This window comes from Rhyacophila brunnea, unplaced genomic scaffold (assembly GCF_057557595.1).
Source record: "Rhyacophila brunnea isolate RB1 unplaced genomic scaffold, BYU_Rbru_1.0 scaffold_4, whole genome shotgun sequence".
Taxonomy (NCBI): Eukaryota; Metazoa; Arthropoda; class Insecta; order Trichoptera; family Rhyacophilidae; genus Rhyacophila; species Rhyacophila brunnea.
The window spans coordinates 11144682-11166701 of record NW_028233068.1 but is presented as its reverse complement, the minus strand read 5'-3'; the positions used below and the strand labels follow the sequence as shown (position 1 = coordinate 11166701).

At 33.2% G+C, this 22020-nt stretch overlaps 1 protein-coding gene across 1 annotated transcript; it reads left to right on the top strand.

Annotated features, from left to right (window-relative positions):
- Window positions 1–5306: 5306 nt before the first annotated feature.
- On the top strand, window positions 5307–21268 carry LOC147066884 (uncharacterized). Its single transcript, XM_085954302.1, has 8 exons — window positions 5307–5579; window positions 7790–7851; window positions 9828–9995; window positions 14089–14144; window positions 15572–15715; window positions 16505–16700; window positions 17725–17817; window positions 19210–21268. The coding sequence occupies exons 3-8, from the start codon at window positions 9876–9878 to the stop codon at window positions 19390–19392; spliced, it is 792 nt and encodes a 263-aa protein (XP_085810428.1). The 5' UTR covers window positions 5307–5579; window positions 7790–7851; window positions 9828–9875; the 3' UTR covers window positions 19393–21268.
- The last annotated feature ends 752 nt before the right edge of the window (window positions 21269–22020 follow it).

Here is a 22020-nt window from a genome sequence, read left to right as displayed (position 1 = left end):
TTAGTTAAAAATCGATTGCAAGATTTGTACCGGACAAACAACCACCGGACAAATAAGAATACGAGCTTAAAAAAACGTTGTAATAATAATTACTATGCCGTAGAGCTTCGTAGACCCTCTACGGCCTACGCCATATAGAAAAGTTGTATTGGAATTTGGCGTCTGACGAATTTGGAAAATGGTGTCTAGCAAACGATGTAAAACTCTGTAATTTTTCACCTATCTGCGCAGCCATAGTAAATTTTGTTAAGTTGGGACGCTTGTGATGAAAGGATCTAAAAATATTATCAACAACACACCCGGACGGAGACCCAAAATGCAATGCGATGGCTTGGCTGCATTCATAGCGACGTCACCACGCTAAGCGTTTAACACTGAAGAACTGCGGCCTCTATGACAGCCAGGCATAGATAGGTATTCTAGAGGTAGCTGAGATCCAAACAGGACTGTAGAGCAATTGATGGTGTTGATATATTTTGTCTGATTATAATATTTTCACAAATTTTGTTTAATGAAAAAATAATGTCTTATATACACGGAGAGCATTAAGTAATATCTACTCTTTTCATATCCCTAGAACTAATTTCCAAACCTTTTTCAAAAGCCTGATCATGCACATCGCCAGGAAAACAAAAGAATTCCTAGAAGATAATTGTATAAAGAAGTGAATATGGTCAATGTTGAACAATAGTTTTGCTGTTTTTATTTCGTGACAATTTGGAAAAAGACTTCCGCCTCGAATATTATTGGTACCTTTTAAGCCATGTGGCAAAACATCCATGCGTGCAATTTATATATAGGCACTATTCCAATACCAAATATATTATATAAAATCATATGGCGAAATCCAAAATAATTACAAGATAAAAAGAACTTTTTATGTACAACGTTTTTAAATTTTCTGTTGAATCATATAAACTTGACTTGACTAGCTTAAACTATTAAAAAAAATGTATTTGATAGAAATAATACTGAAATGTTATTTTGACACTCATATTGATTTCGTATATATTAATAATTTCCTAGCAACCAATAATAGTGGATTGGATTACGGATTTCTTCCGAAATAACTTTTCATACAAAACAGAATTAACTGAAAATGAATTTAATTCTACTTAAAGATGGCTAAAAGTATTAAAAAAAATGCATTGGCATCGTGTTCTGATATATTCTAAAGGTTTCAAATGTCTAGCTAGTCAGGAAATTAATTAAAAATCGATTACAAGATTTGTACCGGACAAACAACCACCGGACAAATAAGAATACGACCTAATAAAAACGTTGTAAAAATACGAGTAGCGTACTGTGGCATGGAAATGTGCATGTTGGGCATAACGCGTAAATATCACAAAAGAAACCAATGGATAAGGAAGCAGATAACAGTACGAGATGTGATAGAAGTCTCTAAGCAGATGAAATGGCAATGGGCTGGACAAATGCCATAATAGAGTGGTCTCCAATGGGGCACTAAACACCCACGCCACGCTGGATAGACGAACTCATAAAGTTAAATAGATGTAGGTACCAGGCAGGAAAGAACTATGGACCGAGAAGCTGGGGGATGCCTTCATCCAGCAGTGGATCCACCCCGGGTGACGATGACGATATGGCGATAGTAAAAAAATAAACAAATAAAACATTTTGTTTAAAAAGAAAAATACATCAGAAAACAAAACCACGGAGTTAGTCATATGATTATGTAAGCTCTCAATGGATCTGGCAAGGCATGAATTCACGTAATAATTTCCGGGTCTATGGTTGAAACTCTTCCTTGGAAGGTATACATGTTACGTCATGATTCCATGATGTATTCCATTATCTGAATCTCACCACACTCGCATATCTAAGAAAGTTTTGAAGGCGAATACCATAAAAGGATATATTGTATGTTTGGTTAAATAGCGACTAATACCCATTATTAATATAATACATACGATACCAGGCATGACTCCCACATCCTGAATCGGGCCCCCTACCTATCGCTAAGGTTAATGGCAGTCTGACGCTCTATAGTGGCGTTTTCGAGGTCAAATAAAATTCATTGTATTTTTTTGCGATTTTTTAACACATCAAATTATGGAGTTGTCGAGTATCAACACATATTAATCAAAAATTTCATTGCACAGACATATATATATATATTTTTAAGTAATAATCCCGAAATGAAATAGCGCTTTTTTACTATTAGAGCAAATTTAATATATTTGTTTATCTCATTTATGGTCCTCCCTTAGCCCGGGCCCCTAGGCTAAAACCCCTCTTGTGGGGGCTATGATATCAAGTGTGAACCGCACTAAACTATTAAGCTAATGATAACCAACATCTACTTATCCGTCAAAAAAAAAACAAAACAAAAAATTACGGAACAAAAATGGCCGAAAGATATTTTATTTTATATTAATTAACAGGGTCGCCCTAAAAGCCGCTGGATTGACGAACTGATAAAGTTCGGCGGAAATACGTGGCAGCGAACGACACAGGACCGAGAGAGTTGGAGAAAGCTTGGGGAGGCCTTCATCCAGCAGTGGATTGACCCCGGCTGATGATGATGATGATATCTACTAATCAGAGAGGTACTGATTTATTATACTATTCAATATATTTAAATAGACAAACAAACATATTAATTAATTACAGGAGTTATCAATATAATGATAGTTTTATTTTGGTACCAATATACAATATGAAATTAATGTCATACAGAATATTTATGGGCCTTTAAAAATCCTGTTTGCATCGGATTGTCTCCGTTGGCCATAATGGTAAAAGCATTCGTGTTATACGCATGTAAAATTTATACAAAATCACGTTAACTATTTACCGTTTGCGGTTGGTCGGAAACTTTTCGTGGTGGCCACCATATTTATTTTGTCGTGATTTTCAAACAGCTGTGGCCGTGTTGTTTTCCATTATTATTACCATGAATGGAAAGCGCGCATGCGCAAAACTAACCCGACTCTAACCTGAAACACTCCCACAATATGTGAGGTCGACAACCAGTTTTACTATTTATGGTCAATAAAATTTACTTATACATTATTTCTGTTATGACATTTGAAATTATTTTGACATTTTATAACTCAAGCAATGGCATCCATTTTTTATTTTAATAGTGATTTTACACAAATTTTATAGGATTGTTCAACTGAATAATAATGCCGAAGTGAGATTGACTTTTATACGCCCTGAAAATTGGTATTTATGTATAATAACAGTAGTGTGAAGTTATCTGCAAATGAACGTTCAATGTGAAGTCACTTGTAACTAACTTTATCAGTGGACCAGTGGTCCTCTTTTTGCTCAAATTTGATACATTTATGCTCAATCTCTGTAGAAGAGGTTTTTGTCTACATCTTTGCCACATTCGGGTGTGCTTTTATTTTAGTCTTGAAAGGACGTTGGGTTGATACAAATCGGTAGCTTCACACAATAAATGATTGTTTTTAATTAAATTTATTTTAATTACGTATATTTATATCAAGTTACCCAACAGCTTTTGTTATAATACAAAAAAACACATATATTACCATTTAATAAAAATATAATAAATCTAACATTTCAAACTATGTACCTATATTATATGACTATAGACAGGTACATTAGAGGAAATAAAAATTATCGATGTTGACCAATGGTGTTGCGTAAATGATTTTAAAATCATGACAATCTCGAATTGGACTTTTCCTCCTGGCCAATTAGCTGGGGAGCCTTGAAATATGGCCCCTTTAACCATACTTATACACTATACATGTAGGCCTTGGTACACTATCCTTCTTACTGATCTGCGGCTTGACCTCTAGTTTCTTTCTTATCGAAGAATTTCTCCGGCATTCGTGTCTACGGCATAGATAATATACTGCCTATGAGTTTAATGAAGGTGAAGAGTTTCCAAACTTGATCCAACCAAGAATACATCGCACCTTGATACCATATAGTTCATTTCTGAAAATACTTTTTTCACTTTGTAGAAATACCTTTATTGATAAGTAATTAAAAGTTACACTCAAAATAAGATTTTTCTAAAGCTTGTATATTTTTTTAATCAAAATATGAAAATAATACAATATAGTGGACCGCCATATTATAATTAGGATAGACTTTTGCGTGTTTTGTTTTCTTAAAATTAATGTAATTTATCTAGAGTCTTGAATGTCGATTTTAATATTTATCATATTCTCCGATAAAGAAATATAAATTTTGGGAACGGTTTACCGTATTTAATTATAAATGATTTTTTTTAAAAGACAAACCTACTTAGTAAATAGGCGAGTAATTATTATTAAAAAAAATTCTCTGACGTGATGGTTTACGATTTCTGTAGGTTAGATTGTCGATCTCTGCCGAAGATTCACGATGATTCGAGTCGGCGCTATCGACCCATAAGACAGTACAATAAAATTAGGGTTGTGCCATTTTTTGCAATGTAAATATTGTTTTAAACACCTGCGTAATAATATTGTGATTCAGAAAGTCAATCTGTTCATTCCGGAAACTATCATGATGGAATATCTCATACGCATAAGTAAAATAATGTTACATAACAAAATTATTTCTAAAGAAAATCTTCTTAACAAAAGTGAGAGTATCTTTTCATTCCAGAATATCTCATAATACCATAAGTAAAATGATGTTACTTTCTGTTTTTATTACGATAATCGGCAGTAAATACAATACCAGCACCTTTATTACAACTGTGTTTAAAAATTATTTCATCGAATTATCAATAAACTATACTTATTAGGTAGGTAAATAAAATTATTTCAGGAATTGCATTATATCTTTTTTATTAAAATGAATAATAGTCAGACCTACTAGCTAATTTTTTATTCTCCTTTCATTCAAAAACTTTATTAGATAAAATATAGCAGGATTAAAATCCTTGCATACCTATATACAACGTCAAAATCCTGAAATATATTGATGAAAGAATGAAAGATGAAAATAATCGAACCACTATTCTTTCTAAAATATAGAACGATGATGCCTTATAAAGTAATTCATGACGATCTTCATCTAAAAAGAATGGTAAGTGGCAAGTGCCGAACAATAGGAAACGTTTTCTTACAAAAAGAATACTTCCAAATTTTATGTTTTTATTGTGTAACGACGTATGTATACGTTTAACTAATAATGATAATTTTACTAAGAGCACTTACTCAATATCCTCTAAAAAATGTTTCATAAAAGAAACCCATTTCCTTGTATGGCAACCATGATTTTGCACCCACCGCGGCGATCCAAGTCCCTCCCCTATTGTATAAACAACATCACACCATTCTATATTCGTCCCTACAGTACATCCAAATTTTACATATTAAATTACTTAACCAATGTAAATATACCTCCATTTTGTAGCCATAAAAGTAATAAAAATAAAGTAAACCAAAAAGTGATTCGAGGAAATTCCAAATTCAAATGTAATGCGAGACAATCAAACGTCAAAAATTGGACGGAAATATTTTCCGGATGTGTACGTGCTTTTAACCAATATTTATTTTATGGTGTCATAATAATACAAATCGAAGTGCGGCAATGTTTTAAACTTATAAATAGATCAAAAATATAGATATCTATATATTGTAAGTAATAATTACATAATATTATAGCATGAAACATCGCATGAAGTAATGTTATTATTATTTTGATATTTTGTAACAGGAAGATAATATTATTGTAGTTTGACATACATATAGGTGATCCCCGACTGTTGTTTTTCGCTGAAATTCTGCGCAATTACACTAATAAAATAAAATTTCATGGAATAATTGAATGAATTAGACGAATGATGTAATCTTTTGCACGCAATAGTTTCGGTGACAAGATACGTGTTGTGTTTTATGAGAATTTGTTTTGAAATAAGACGTGTTACGTGTTACGTCAGTGGCCTAGTGTTTGAATTTCGTTCAGGTGTGTCTAGTTCATTTATTTTTATATTGTCAGTTGTCACACCTTTACCTATATAATATAGAGATAATGTAATAAAATACATAGAAAACTATAATATGTTGCTAAAATACTTGATTAATAATGGAATAGGTAGGTATATTATGCATGTTATCTATCAACAAAAAGTGGAATAGAATTTTTATGGAAAAAAAATCAATTTCATTCGTTATTTGACCAAAGTAATGCCATCATTAGGTATATTTATTAATGCAATGTTGTCGTCAAATTGTTATTCAATTCAAACCAAGAAATGAAAATATAAATAATATTAAATTCTACAGGTTTTGTCGATAGCTATTTCGGTTGTAATACCAATATCAAAACTAGCCAGTCTAGATAGTCTTGATAATGCTGTTACAACCGAAATAGCTATCGACAAAACCTTTTTTTTTTAAATAAAAAAAACTTGTAGAATTTAATATTATTTATATTTTCATTTCTTGTAAAATGGAATTCTTCCAAGTAAATACTAACCCAATAAATACATTCAAAACCATTTAAATAGGCAGGTAAAAAACTGATTTAATTGACATTGTATACTATACCTATTATATCCTGAGGATTGAACAAATAGAATTATACCGGCAAAATAAATCAAATTAAAAATTAAATACGTCATGATCCAAATGTCTACATAGTCGTTTTCAGCATTTTATAAACGAAATATTGTATACAAATGTCTCATTATTAATTACTGTTCTAAGATATAGAATATTGATATGTTTTTTTAACGTTTTTAGTGTTAGGATAAGAACAAGTCAGTCCTAACCATTTGAATTAAATATGTTGCTATGAAAATAATGACAACATTTTATACAGCATGAAATATAATTCGGTTTTACAACTAAAATGTTTTTGAAAGCTGTAACATGCTTGAACCCTGTTAATTTTTATAAGTATACGTCACATGTACCTACTTGTTTAATTCTCGCCACCTGAATTATTATTGTTTCAAATGGTATATTGTCAGATACATAATATATTCATGACATTGTATGATTTTTTATTATTATTTATAGGTATCTAATTTAATATAATAGTGTAATAATTAGTTGGGTATTTTCTGAAGATTTTTAGTGGCACATAGAGCAAATCGGATAAAGCTTAGATCAATTTTCCCTTTATGAATTTATTAATTTCTACACTTTCCAAATGATTTTTTTGTATTATAGTCTAAATAAGGCTCCAAAAAATATTTACGAATGCTTTAATATATAGCTATCGTAATATTACGAATTAAATAAGTAGATGCTTATTAATAAAATAAACATCATTAACTGTAAAAAATAAATTAGTTTTACAATAAGCTCGTCATATACCTACCTATAAGTCAATTACCATAAATAAGGCATTCTATATTTAATAATATTTCAAAAATGCTGTGCTTCGTCTTATTGCATGTTTTCTTTCGTAAATAGAATACATAAATTTTAAATATTAAAATACCTACACGACCATCAACATATCATGAAAAATTAAACAATTGATCTGCTCAATAATATTCTCGAATAAACATTTTAAATAATTTTGACGAGTGGTTCGACTCGAGACCTTTAATTGTTTAATTTTGTTTGTGATATTTTTTTTAAGATTTATTTTCACTTTTTCTAATTTAATAATTTCATGACTGGTTTGAACTGTTTCGAGGCCCCAAATCGATTGCGTCAAAGAAAATCGCCGTTAATTAAAAAAATATTTTTTTCGGGAAAAAACCACTGCAAAAATGTAATAAAAACTACCTTTAAAATGCTTATACTAATAATAATATAATTAATAAAATTATTTATTTGCAATGTAGAAAGAATTGAAAAAAATATTTTATCTAGATTTTTTTACTTTTCAGCGTGTGAAATAAAAAATTCTGTCCATCGATTTATTCAGACATCATAGGACGAAAATAACAAGGTTAGTTCGAATAATAGTCATTGTATAGCCGTGTGTGTATCAGTCAATTAGTCGATTAGCATTGTTGCTGGAAACATATTAAATGAAAAGATAAAAACAGTTTTTTTATATAGACATTATTAATTGAAGGCACGAGGATTCAAGGGGAACAAGCGCTGTATAAGTAATAATTACAAGATAAAAAGAACTTTTTATACCTATACCACGTTTTTAAATTTTCTGTTGAATCATATAAACTTGACAATTCTATGTATTAATTAATAAATACTTTTTTTGTACTTGATAGAAATACTAATAAATATAGAATACTGAAATGTCATTTTGACATTTCATATTGATTTCCATAGTAACGCACGTATATATTAATAATTTAGTTGCTAGGACCCCCTTAGCAACCAATAATAGTGTTTTACTTTTTACGATTTTTTCCGAAATAACTTTCCATACAAAACAGAATTAACTGAATATAAATTCAATTCTGCTTAAAGGTGTCTAAAAGTATTAAAAGAGTGCATGCGTCGTATTCTGATATATTCTAAAAGTTTCAAATGTCCATCTAGTCGGGAAGTTAGTTAAAAATCGATTGCAAGATTTGTATTGGACAAACAAGAAAAAAATTGTACTGGACAAACAAGAAAAGATTTGTACTGGACAAACAAGAATACGAGCTAATAAAAACGTGGTAAAATGAGTTTCGGAGCAGTAGTTGTCATATGATCGTCTCTGTATGAAACCTAATAAGCATTTTATTCTTATCATTGGATACCATTCTATGAACACCTTTATATTATAAAACGTTTTTATGTTTATCAACATCTCTAATTTAAACGTGTTGCCATAGCTTGTACCCCTTCATACTAAACATACAGAAATATAGATATATATATTTTAAAATTATGAATTACTTTAGAAACAGAATTCTGAAAATAGATGTTAACTGTTTTGTATGGCAATATTGAATATAATATAAGCATCTGAATCCATAATACTGGATTACACTCTCCATGTGTATAAAATGTTATTATTTTCAGAGCAATGTAATATGTATCTTATTTTAAAGGTTTTTGCCTGATGTTGTACTTCTTCAAAAACAAAAACAAAAACACGATGAAAAATAAACGTTTTTTTATGTTAAAGTTTTTTATGGTTTTACCGAGGCGTTGACTGCGACTCGCTGTCATATCGCCTTTTTTCATCTAGAAGAGGATCCGCCGATCAGGCCCTCACTCCAATTCTGTTAAAGAACTTTACAATTCTGCCAAGCTCTTCCGTCTTACCGACCGCCAGGGCACCTTTCAATTCGTCGACATTCTCGAAGGTATCCGCAATTCGCAGCTGTACTCTGTGTCGTTCATATAAATATACTCATGTACTGCTATATTATGTACAATGTCCTCCAGAACATCACATTCATCGCAGAGCTGCGAATCGCTTCATCCCATGAGCCCAAATCTTCAGCTTAAGCTCATTTCTCTTCAAAGGAGACTATACAAACCAGGGCACCGAACGTGGGGATGGTTGAATGGATTTACTCCATTTCCCCTTTTCTAAGGATGCCTGTGGTGAAAATCTATCCACATGCTTTGGCACATTTTCTTTATGTATGTTGAAGTTATATTGAGTCTTTTAAAAACAAGACGTCATTTACAGAATATTATAAACAGATATAAAGAATTTATAATCGCATTTAACTTTAAAGTCGATTTACTTAAGTACATCAACGGACTTGGATACATTTAATCTTCAATTTTTAGATTTACAAAATATTATACTTTAATGGCCATATTGCACCTACAATACTTTTAATTACCAACTTAATTAATTCATAATATTCGTTATTAACTACACAGCAACTGTACTTAGGTACATAGGTAATAATTTTACTATAGTGACACCACGGATTCTAGTCGTTGTATTATGTGTATTAAAACAATCATAAATATTGTCAGAATAATTAATACTATGTGTTTCAATAGGGAAAATAGGCGAAGAGCGACGCAGAAGAAAAAAAAATATAATCCACAATGAATTCGTGCGATAAAGTCCGAACGATGCTGCGGTCTCCGTCGCATGAGTCCATCAACACGGATTTGTCCCTGCTCTCCGTGTCGTCACTTTCCGTAGGACGCCACCTCACGTGCAAGGTAATAATCAACCTTTACGTTGCCTAATGACGATACATGTAAAACCTCCCTAAACGAAAGCTTTCAGAATCTACGTCATTACGTACTGATGTGGATATCACCGTTTACATCTACGTGTTTTTATATTTGTTGAGGCCATCTGCATTAATGATATTGTTCTCTGCATTCTGGCTTAAAAAAATAGATGGGCCTAACGAATGACTAACACAAATTAGCGTAAACGGGGGTTTAAAATTAATATATCATCAAAATTCTGAACCACAGATACTACAGGGGAAACATTTATATTTTTATCAGACAGTATTTACGTAATACATGGGTCATTTTTTAAATAAGATACTCGTATGTTCAAAATAGACAGAAATTCACATAAAAAACCGTTAAATCTATATTCTTACCTACTTTGTGATATCATGCTTATTATAGTTTATCGAAATGTGAATTGAAGGCGTCCCCCGAAAAGGAGTCTATATGCAAAAACAAAATTGTCAGGAGAGGAAAAAAACGTTTTATTCGATAATGTGGACTCTGGAGTACCTATATCTGTGATAATAATTATGTTCATGAAAGCACTCTTTATCATTGACATTTTTTTTGTATAATAAAATAATCATATAGACCCATTTTCTACAGTAAGCATTTTAGTATTGCTAATATCTCAAAAACTGTGGCTGATAAAATAATAAAACTTTCCAATAACGTGAGCAATGCTATATAGACCCGGTTTAGTCAATAAAATCACTTTTTGACATGCTGTATTATATAGACCCCTTTTCGGGGGACGCCTTCAATTATAGGTTACTTAAATGCATCTAGCATCCTTCGACTGTACAATATTGTGTTACACATACATATATTATATTATATTCTTTATAACACTACAACAGGTCATGAGACCCAATGTGTAGTGAAACAGTAGTGTATTTAGTAATAGAAGAGAAACAATCACAAAAATATCCAGGCTTTGAGAAAATCATATACTTAAATATCGAGGGTATACTGACAGAACGCATTATTTCAGTTTTTGCTGTTTTTCTGTTTTAAATGCCAAAATGTATACAATTTTACGCTCTACGCCTGGTAAAACGCACACAGGCATAGGATATTATAATGGTGAGAAAATAGAAACATTATTAAATCATATTGTTATTTTTTTATTCTGATAGAAAGCATGATAATGACCTAATGCGTTCTGCGTATACAAAATACAGGACTTTTAACATGTCGTATATTGTGTTTGCCATAAAGGTTAGTCTTTATAATGTAGAAAAAATGTTTTAAAATCATAAAAAAAATCTACGTGGGAGAACGCTTTGAAAAAAAAAGAATATCCTTTTTGCGATTATCTCAGAACTTGTTTTAATGAGTTAATGCTTTCTGTCAGTATACCCTCGATATATTGTGATCTCACCGGGATCGAACCCGGAGCTCCCAGATGAAAGGCCAGCACCTTACGCACTGTACCATTAGATCCGCCGTGAACGACTTTCGTTAAAGAGAGCGTATTCTATAAATGAGAAAAAGGATCCAAATGACCTTCAAAAGAGATTTACTCATTTTTTTTTATCGTATAGAACAATTTATAGCAGAGAAATCAGACCACGCGCATGTGGCCCCAGCTCCAAAAGCCCATTTGCCTTCTTTATTTCGAAAATTGTATGTTTTCGTGCCGAAAAATCTGTCGGAACTTTTTAAGGAAATATTTTTAGCTGGTGAAGCTTTTTAAAAGTTTGGAAGAAAAGCAAATGGTAGGAAAAGCTAAAAAAACTTCTATGCGGCGATTTTCTTCACTCAATGTGGTTGAGTGGATTGAAAAGGTTGGACACCGGTGGTTTATAGCAAATATATAGTTATAATTATTCTCTGATTAGATGGTGGTGATTTTTATAATTGGGGTATGTTATAGTTATTATAATCACTTACTCCGCAAGTAAACAATCCACTAATGTAAATACGACCTTATTGAGCTCACTGAAAGCTCATTCGAAATAATTGTTTACGACTTACGTAAATGAAAATTAATGTTATGATTTTCGTGGAATAATTATTGTAGAGTGGTATAACGATTTTTGTTTGCTAATAATATTAAAACTATTCAAAAAATAAATCTATTTCAATAAATCAAATTTTGATGTTTCTGCATCGTTTTTAATCTTCCAAAATCCAAAAGAAATAAAGTTCTTGCTTTTCGATGGTGCTAGGTATAGCTCAATTTTAGTATCGACTTTTCCTCAACGGCCTTCTTACAGTGGGTGCCTATGCCAATTATTTTTAGCTTTGCGGTTAATGGTAGTAGCAAAAAGAAACCACATAGAAAAAATACTCATCAACCAATAGCAAAGGCAGTAGGCTGTTAAGATCCACCATAAAAAATGCACATTTAACTTTGTTAATGATACGTATTTGTTTTTATTGAACGAAGACTACAATAATTTACTGATGGTATTTGTTAGTTTTTAAAAATCAATTAAGCCGTGCAAAACCAAGCCATAATAAATAATAGTCAAAAAATTCTCGTCTATCTATAAAATATCTAAAATTGTGCAATCAAATCATACATAACTATTGATATTTTATAGAAAGATTATTTTTGTATATAATATAGTTTGTTTTGGCAGGGCTTAATGAATTTTAAAAAAATGGTACCAACAATATGTGTAATAATTAATGTATTCTTAATCCAACGAAAACAAAGTTTGAATGAAAAAGTGTGCACAATTTTGTCGTATTACCCAAAGTATACCAAAACTATTATGATATGGTTTAGGCAGGGTTTAATTGATTTTTAAAAACTTACCAACACGGTCTGTAAATTGTAGTATTGTAGTTCAATAAAAACAAATACGTATGACTGACAAAGTTTAATATGAAGTATTTATAGCGGATCCACTGCACTAGAAGCCTCTGCCAAATGAATGGGCTTACAAATAAACGAGGCAAAAACTAAATACATGCCTGTTATGTTAATACGTGTACACACCACGAAAAGGCGCACCAAAGTTAGATATCGGTGCACACAAGTTTGATACGGTCGACAGTTTCATATACCATGGTTCTCTTGTAACTCGACATAATGATATTACAGAAGAAATCAACAAGAGAATCATGTCTGCGAATAAATGCTACTTTGGCCCGTTAAGACATTTTAAGTCCCGCATACTATCTCGCCGAACTAAAAGCACTCTTTACAAGACACTTGTAAAGCCAGTGCTCACATACGCACCGAAACCTGGACATTAACTCTGTGAAATGAACGAGCCCTGAACATTTTTGAAAGAAAAATTCTCCGCCGTATATATGGACTGATCAGGGACGGCACCAATTGGAGGAGAAGATATTATAATGCTGAGCTCTACGGGCTGTACGAAGATTGCAGCGCAGTTCAATCAATTAAGATTGGGAGACTGCGATGGCTAGGTCATGTGCACCGTATGAATGACAATAAACCGGCAAAGAGAGTGATGTCCAGCAATCCAATAGGGCGTAGAAGAAGAGGCAGGCCAAAGATTCGCTGGTTGGATGGAGCTGCCAGTGACTGCCGTATTCTGGGGGTACTGAATTGGAAAGCGGCCACACCGGATAGGGATAGGTGGAGGGAGCTGTTGGATAAGGCCAAGACCCACACCGGGTTGTCGCGCCCCTGTTGATGATGATGATTTATGGCGGATCTTAACAGCCTACCTCCACCCTTCGCTCCGGATAGGTTCTGCCAGTGGTGGTAATGGTGTCATCAATTTATTTCTCGGCCGCTACTGGAGACGCTAGTGTGTATCAAAATCCAGCCAGTTTGGGCTGACGTGAGCGGTGTCTCTGTCACCCTTCCCATACATTAGTATGGTAGTAACAGGTATCACTTCCTACGGAATGACGCACGAGTTTCCATATTAATATAATATGTACATACACAATGAGTGATCGATTGATTTTTCTTTCGCTCGCCGGTGACGCGGTTTCGCTAATATCGACCGCGGAAAAATTAAATGTATTCACATATGGTTTTGACATTTGATCGGGCACGGCCGATGAGAATTTATAGCTCCGAAGTTATCTTCATCGAAAAGTAAAATAATTAATATTTTATTAAACATTTCAGACGCCTGTGGACATGCAGCGCGGCCCCAGTCCAAATCCTGACGGGAAAATTCACAAGTGAGTAGTTATTCAAACCATTTGATACCCAGTACGTATAATATTATAATAATATATTCAATTGAAATTAACTTTGTTTGCTTAGTTATATAATAATAATGTAATGGTTTTTAAAGAAAGTTTTTCTTAATTTTACATTTCTATTTTAGTTGTTTATTACTAGTTGTTTTTGTTGATGGGGGGGCATAGGCCAATCCTCAAAACGATCTAAGAATAACTGTGGATGGTTTTGCTCTCCGAAACAACTGCCAACCATAATAATTTAGAAAAGTACAGTTGACGAAACTTTGCTTCAAAACCATTAACCATTACAATACAATTCTAAACAGTTTATTCTGCGTTATTTATAAAAAAATAATGATTATTTTTCTTTGATTGTCAAAATTTTTAACGCATTTATTTTAAATGAGCCCTGGGCTAATCCAGTTTGGAAGCCCAATAAAATCAACAAATCGTGTCTAACTTTTGTCAAAATACTTTTTTCTTTTCATTTATATTATTATATTAAGATCGTATGTGTTTAGTCAGGATCAGAGTTTAGATGAAACATAATATTTTAATTAAAAATCATGTTGTTTTGAGACTTTAAAAAATCTAGGTAAGTACTTTTAAAAAAATGGTATGAATATTAATAATTGTTTAACTAATAAATTATAAAGACTGATATCATAGATATAATTCATTAGTTAACTCCATTAATTCCCAATACGTTACGATTGTTCTCAGAAAGGACGATTTTACACTAATTCTTGAGTGTAGTATTTTGATTGTTTATAATAATTACTAATGATCCATTATTAGAATTTGACGATTTATTATACGCTTATCGAGTGTTTTATTATTATTGATAAGGCAAAGGTGTTTTACAAACACTTCAACTATTCATAATTTATTTGTTGTATTTTTTTTTATTGTGAACCTTGACTTAATGATAAAGTTTTTACCTGCTTTATTATAGTGATTTGTTATAAGTATAAGTTAGAGATAATAGTATTCGATGTCGATGTGTATTTGCCTTTTGGCGAGTGTACACAGTGCCTGAAGATGCCGAAATACGAAACCCGGGTCGCAAAAAACAAGTACAAAACTTAAATCCATTGGAATTTAAATTCAAATTCCATTCCATTCCACCTTCGGTCGATAGTATTAATATTACTTTCATTTTTGTTCTTATAAAGCTATTTTTTGTCTCTCCTGTACCATTTCAATTTAATCACATAGAATGTATTGATAATTGCGATAAGGATTTATAAATACAATTGTCTATGTCATTATTCCAGTTATTTCAGGAATAGCTAAAAAAATAAGTGCGTTAACAAAAATATTTGAGAACCTGTGTAACGTAAACTCAACATCACAGAACGAGTAAGGTGTTATATTATTATTTTCGTGTGAATATTTTACATCAAATATGTCGTATAATTCAGGAGGCCCGGAGACGTGCCGCTGGCGGAAGAAGGAACGGAGCTGCTGAGGGGTTGCGCCCTTCTCTGCTCGGCGTTGGGTCTTCGGCGATCTCTCAGCACGGGGGACGTTCCAAGAGCACTGTCGCCTCCGCCGGCTCCCAGATGGTAAGAGTACCACTATTGTATTCCGGGTATTTGTGTCACTCCTTTCACCGCAAAGAATTCATCATATTGAACTTTTTGTATTACAACGTTTGATGGCAACTACTGAAAGTATATAATGTGGTAGACACAGAACATACCTATAATTAATAGAATTCCGATAGGATACGAATACAGTAAAATTTGACGTTTGGTTTTGAATGTGTGAGTGTCCTACGAAAATGAACCACGCATTATAGACGTGCAATAGTGTGTGTAATATATGAGCGTCATTGCATAAACCTAGAGCAGTTCTCAGTATTCAACGTATGACGTGGTGTAACGGTCATAATAAAAAATATTTGGATCATTAGTGTCCATTTGTGTCGTTCGCGCTGCCTTGTCTTTTGGACATGCGACATCACAATATGAAAGCAAGCATAGTAAGTTGTTGGAACAATTTATGAAGGCCACGGGTCTTCCACTGACACAGACCTTGCGTTTCGTTTAATGCTAATATGAGAGGGTCCAACCCGTTCAGTAATTATCCGAGTCACGAACCTTAGTCGTGAGATTCTGAGAAGAATAAATAATAAGTAATATCCCATTTACCTAAATAATTTGTATTTTTTCCGTTTATGGGGGGGGTCCGGACCCAAAAACCCTTCCCTTGTGTGTGCGACTGCTAGGCGGAAATACATGGCACTAAAAATCAACCCGAGAGGTACCTATTGAAATAGATCAAGGCCCGAGCTCGTATCAATAGATCTTATACTTCCCTTATTCTGACACGCCTTTTCTATACTATTTCAGTGCCGGATCAGAAGCCCGGCTGAGCTGGGCCGGTGGAGGCGGCGGCTGCGGCATCGGCGGCTGGCTGGGGGCGGCGTCGCGCTCCTGCAGCACGTGGGTGGCGGTCGGCGACTCCAGGCTACCCTCGCCGCACCGCCCTGCGCCACCCATGCAGCCCCCGCCGCCCGCCGATCTTCTGCAGGCTCTCAACAACAAGGTAGATAGACTGTACAATAATTTATTAATCAAGGCTAGACGTTTACAAAGTGTGCCCCTCGATGTCTTAGAAGACTGCAGGATATTCGAAAATTTTAATAATTCCAGGAAATTTTAAGGCGTTTGTCGCGCTTCTAAAAAACGCTAATGTGTAAGGAGACTTATCCAAAAAGCTTGTTTCTGTATTATAAGCATGGCCCCCACATCCTGAAGTGGGCCCCTTACCTATCGCCAAGGTTAAAGGCAGTGTGATGTTCTACAGTAGTATTCCCTAAATAGTATTAAACGGAACCCCAGGGTTCCACAAGGTAAAATTAAGGGTGTATTTTTAGTGATTTTTTGTATTTTTAAATAAAATCCACTCGAATTATTCAGTAATTGGCACTCGGCATAGAACCACTGAATGATAGCGACCCCTTCTTGTGGTAACCGAGTGACATGCGACCCTTCGCCAAATTTGATAAATAGCTATTTTTGTTAGTCAGAAAACACATTAAAAATAATTATAAAATAAATTCTACATAATATTGTGAATTGAGGCGTGTATTTTCAAAGTGAACTTATTCTACTTCAAAACATATCAAACAAGCCCAGAAAACTGTTTACGATGTTGATATTGTTACATAATATGTTTTTTGTATTGGAATAAGTTACTTTTGTAACTAACACCGATTTTAAAGTTGATTTTTCTACTGGATTGAATTCTATTAGGTTCTTCTATACAACAAAATACTGGCATTCATTAGTGGTGGACCATCATAGTGGAACACCCCTCAATTATCAATTAATTATATTTATCATCATATCTATCACATAAAATTCCATCACACAGCCATATAATTTAAAATGAAGTAAAATAAATTTGAAAATAAAAAAAGCAAATTTGTGGTGTGGATTTATCTCACTTAACTGGTCGACCAAAAACGCCAGGCTCCCAGAGTAGAACCCTGTCAATCCCACCCCCCCCCCCCTTGTAGGGGCCATGATTATAAGTGTTTGTATTATTGTTAATTTATCTTCAACAGTGTCGACAAGTATACATCAAGAGGCGGCTGATGACCACTTACAGAGCTCTTGAGAGAATGTCACACAGCGAATTTAATCTTGACAGACTTGAGGTAAGGCAATTTAGATTATCACTGGCGTTTCATTATTAGGACATTATTAAAAAAAACTATTAATTATTTAGAACAGTCCTGCGCATCTATTCTATACACAAGACTGCTTTCGGCCTTTACAGCAGCTAACTAGGGTAGGAAAGTATCAAAATATTAACACTTATTGTAACAATTACAATAAGTTAGCCGTCAGTGGGTCTATTCTATACTTATCGAACACTAAATTGATAAATAGTATCAAACTTAGGGTAGGTTTGTATCAAAATATTAGCACTTATTGTAACAATTACACGAAGCCGGTTTTTATTGTTGCAATAAGTGCGATATTTTAACAGCAGCAAGATAGGTGCTGTTAAAATATAGCACTTATTGCAACAATAAAAACCGGCTTCGTGTAATTGTTACAATAAGTGCTAATATTTTGATACAAACCTACCCTAAGTTTGATAATATTTTTCACTTTATCACTTTAGCGGTCGATAAGCATAGAATAGACCCACTGATCTGTCAAAACTGTCTATCTCATCTCTAATTTATCACAGCTAAGAGAGGTATTGTTAAAACATAGCCTTTATTGTAACAATTACAACTAATTTATTATAATTGTTAAAATAAATGCTAATATTTGGATACTTTCCTACCCTAGATAGCAGCCGAAAGCAGTCTTGTGTATAGAATAGATGCGCTGAATCCATTATTGTCTCTCTGTGATAGTATCTTCTTCTTCTCTTTTTTATGACCTAAAAGGATAGTCACCCATCCAGGGAACCACTCAAATAATAGAGGCATTAGGAATGTGTTATCGAAGGATAAGTCAGAAACGAATACGTCATCAAACAAAGATGTTGAAGAAACTCTTTGTACTCTAATAAATAATTAATTACTGACGTCCTAACTGTACCTAACTGGAGTTGGTACTTTGATCACATATAGTGACCGTTCACTGTCAGAACAGACCTTTATTTTAGCATGGTGTCGTTTAGACTGAAGCTCACGTTTGTCCTCTATTGGGGAATTCATACTTTTTCGTTATGTTGCAGATACTATAATTTTAAAAATCGGAAATTGAGATTCAATATTGTAACCATACTAAAAATTCTAATTGTTATATCAGGGAACTTGAATGGATTTTATTAATTTTAATTTTAAATATAATATCTGCATACTGCCATATTCTGTAAATGCTAACACAAACTAATGCTTATTAGGTAAAATAATTTTAGATCATATTTAACTAACGTCATTAAAAGCAATGTCGACAATGGCATATTGGTAGGTACATGTCATGGTTCAAATTCACATGCCACCTAAAAAAATTATTATTATTTGTAGAACAAATGTGTGTACATATTTATTTTACTAACATTGTTCGATGTCGTGATCGCGCTCTAGGTGTCGAGAGGCACCGCCCGAGAGCTGACTCTGCGAGACGTAGAGCGCGAGCGCGGGAGGCCGCTTTCCAAGTACGAGAGGAATATGATGATCTTCGACTGGCTGCACACGCTGGAGGAAGGCGCACCCGTCGTCCCGTCGAACCCTCCCATGGATCACTGCGGAGAGACGACAGCGTGCTAGTTCACCGTCTTGGATCCATCAATATTGTAACCCATGCCAGGGCTACTTGTGCACTTGATAATGTTTTTCACAATGCTGCTTAAACTAATTCTTGTCTTTGTAATATAAGAGAATACTTACTTATATCTTTGTTGAGTAATTTCAATTGATGCCAGAGAGAGAGAGAGACATTGACTGCTTCTACGATACCGCTTTTACCGAGGACGTTTGAATATTTTTTTGCTGCGGTGATGGAGATGTTCATGGGTGCAAAAGTCGGACAGAACCCATTTTCAGTTTTGACTTATCTCCACCTTAGCAATATAAAAAAGCTCATTGATTGCATTAACCTTAATACCAATAGGTCGACCAATGTACGGCCGGATTCCATCAAACAGTTGGTATATACATAGCGTATGCGAATTTATATAAAAGCCTGTCATGTATGGTAAATCAATGGCTTTTAACAGCGGTGTCAGCAACAGATCTAGCACCTTTCAGATGCTTGGGTCAGTATGTCAATAATTGATCTGTCAATTGATTAGCTTATCAAAGCATGAGCCAGAATAAAAAATATTACCTGTATAAAAAAGCTTATTTATTTTGAATAACCAATGGATTATAAAGTAAATTTACTTGATTAATTTCTAAAGTGCCCTTCTATGGTCTTCTATAAAAGAAATTGGCAATGATCGATTTCAGTACCTACGGATTTGTGTCATATTTTCCATAACCCCCCTCTTCCTATTATCTTCAGGTGTGACATATTATATGCACTGATATGTTATATGAATTATCATGCTTTTTCCAATTAAATTTTCCTGGGGATTATCCCCTTGGACCCCCAGCGTAGAGTGGTATAAAATGACTAAATAAAATACTATCTTGACACTGTTTAGTTTTTTTATCCTTTATCTCTACAATCATGGTAATTCATATATTATACATTCCTTTATCTGGCAGCAATTGAAATTATTCCAGTGTCGAATTATTATCGTTATAATAATATAAAAATATTTTTATCTGAAAGTTGTCAATAGACTGAATAATTTCTAATAACTACGCTTGTATCGTCTCTTGTTAGTTTAAAATAATCTTCACGCTCCCCTCTTAGGCCAGCTCCAGACCATGCGTTGTTTTGTAAGAATGTCCAAGGAAGAAGAGCACATTGTTGGCACCACCAAGTAATTGTCACACAAGGCTCTTTATACTGTTCACCACAATTAAAAACTACCAATATTATGTGAAATAAGCGCATGTGTCTGAAGGCTATAATATGTACACTTACTTATCGTGATAATCTACTGAGAAATTTTAAATTTATATTAAACACAATAAGTAAGCGGCAATGTTATGGTTATAGTCCAGATTGACTCCAGATCATTGGACTTCTCAGTTCTTAACCGGACACAGTGGTTTTGCCTCCAAGCTATGTCAGCTTGGCCTAATAGAATCTCTGACTTGCTTATGTGGCGAATTGCAGGATGCCGATTACATCCTCTGGTAGCGTCCCCATATGTCATATTATAGTAATATAATGTCCTTGAACAATATATAGACAACAAAAAACAACTGCTTTACATTATTAAACGTTACAGCCGTTTTAAATTCATAAAACAAAATCAATCGAAAAATTCAACAGATTCAGATCTATCAGGATAAGAAAGTGTTTTTATAATAATATCTTTTATACGATATCACTGTATGATTAATTTTATACTCTATAAGTTTTATATTTATAATATACTGTGTTATATAAGTCAAATTTTTTATAAGCGCTTACAAGATATGGTTAGGTCTTGAAACTGTCTGAGATATTTATTCGTTAAACTTTACTTTCACTTCAAGTACTAATTTAATTTAAATTTTCTCTATCTGTTATATGCTGTATTATTTTTTTTTTTTTTTTTTTTTTTTATTATTTACTGTTTATAAAATGTGTTATTGTCCGAAAATATCATTACTTGTGACAGATAACGACTGTTTAAAATGACATGTGTGCTTAATGAAATAGGTACTCAACGTTGGGTTCACACACATCGTCGCTGTAGGATTGGTTTCCCGAATAGACCAAATGTTCAGGAGACGAAAAACAAATTTCATAATCCTATATTTAAATACATGTAGATATTTAAATTGTTTATGAATGAATGATGTATTCATTACCATTACAAAGTAATTTAAAGAAAGGGATGGTTCTAGTCCAATTAGATACAAAAAAACATTCTGCATCAAGAGGTCAACTTCGACAAAAACGGATATTCGGTAAACCAATCCTATAGCGACGACACGATAGCAGCTCTATTGTCGTTCAATTCCTGTTAAATAAAAAATGAACAGTTATAATCACAGTTTTGCTTAATTTTAAATATATGAAACGTGATTTCGAAGAGTGATGTCAATTTATCTTCTGTCTTGTTATTACGGTGTAGGATAATTCTAACCTATCGACTCTATGTTCAGATTATTGAATATCTCTTCATTAATTTGTGTATTAGAACCGCTTATGAACATGTCGCTCATTAAAGCTCCACACAAACTTTGTAAGTTTTCAACTAAGTATATATTTTGTATGTATATTATTATTATTGTATCATAAGATTGTATATTGAAATATTGATTATTTCACTTTTATTACAATTCGTCTAT

What these genes read in the sequence shown, in the direction of transcription:
- LOC147066884 (XM_085954302.1), top strand. Translation starts at nt 9,876, where the DNA reads ATGAATTCGTGCGATAAAGTCCGAACGATGCTGCGGTCTCCGTCGCAT. An exon ending in GACGCCACCTCACGTGCAAG is followed by an intron (nt 9,996 to 14,088) that starts GTAATAATCAAC and finishes TAAACATTTCAG; the next exon opens with ACGCCTGTGGACATGCAGCG. An exon ending in CCTGACGGGAAAATTCACAA is followed by an intron (nt 14,145 to 15,571) that starts GTGAGTAGTTAT and finishes CGTATAATTCAG; the next exon opens with GAGGCCCGGAGACGTGCCGC.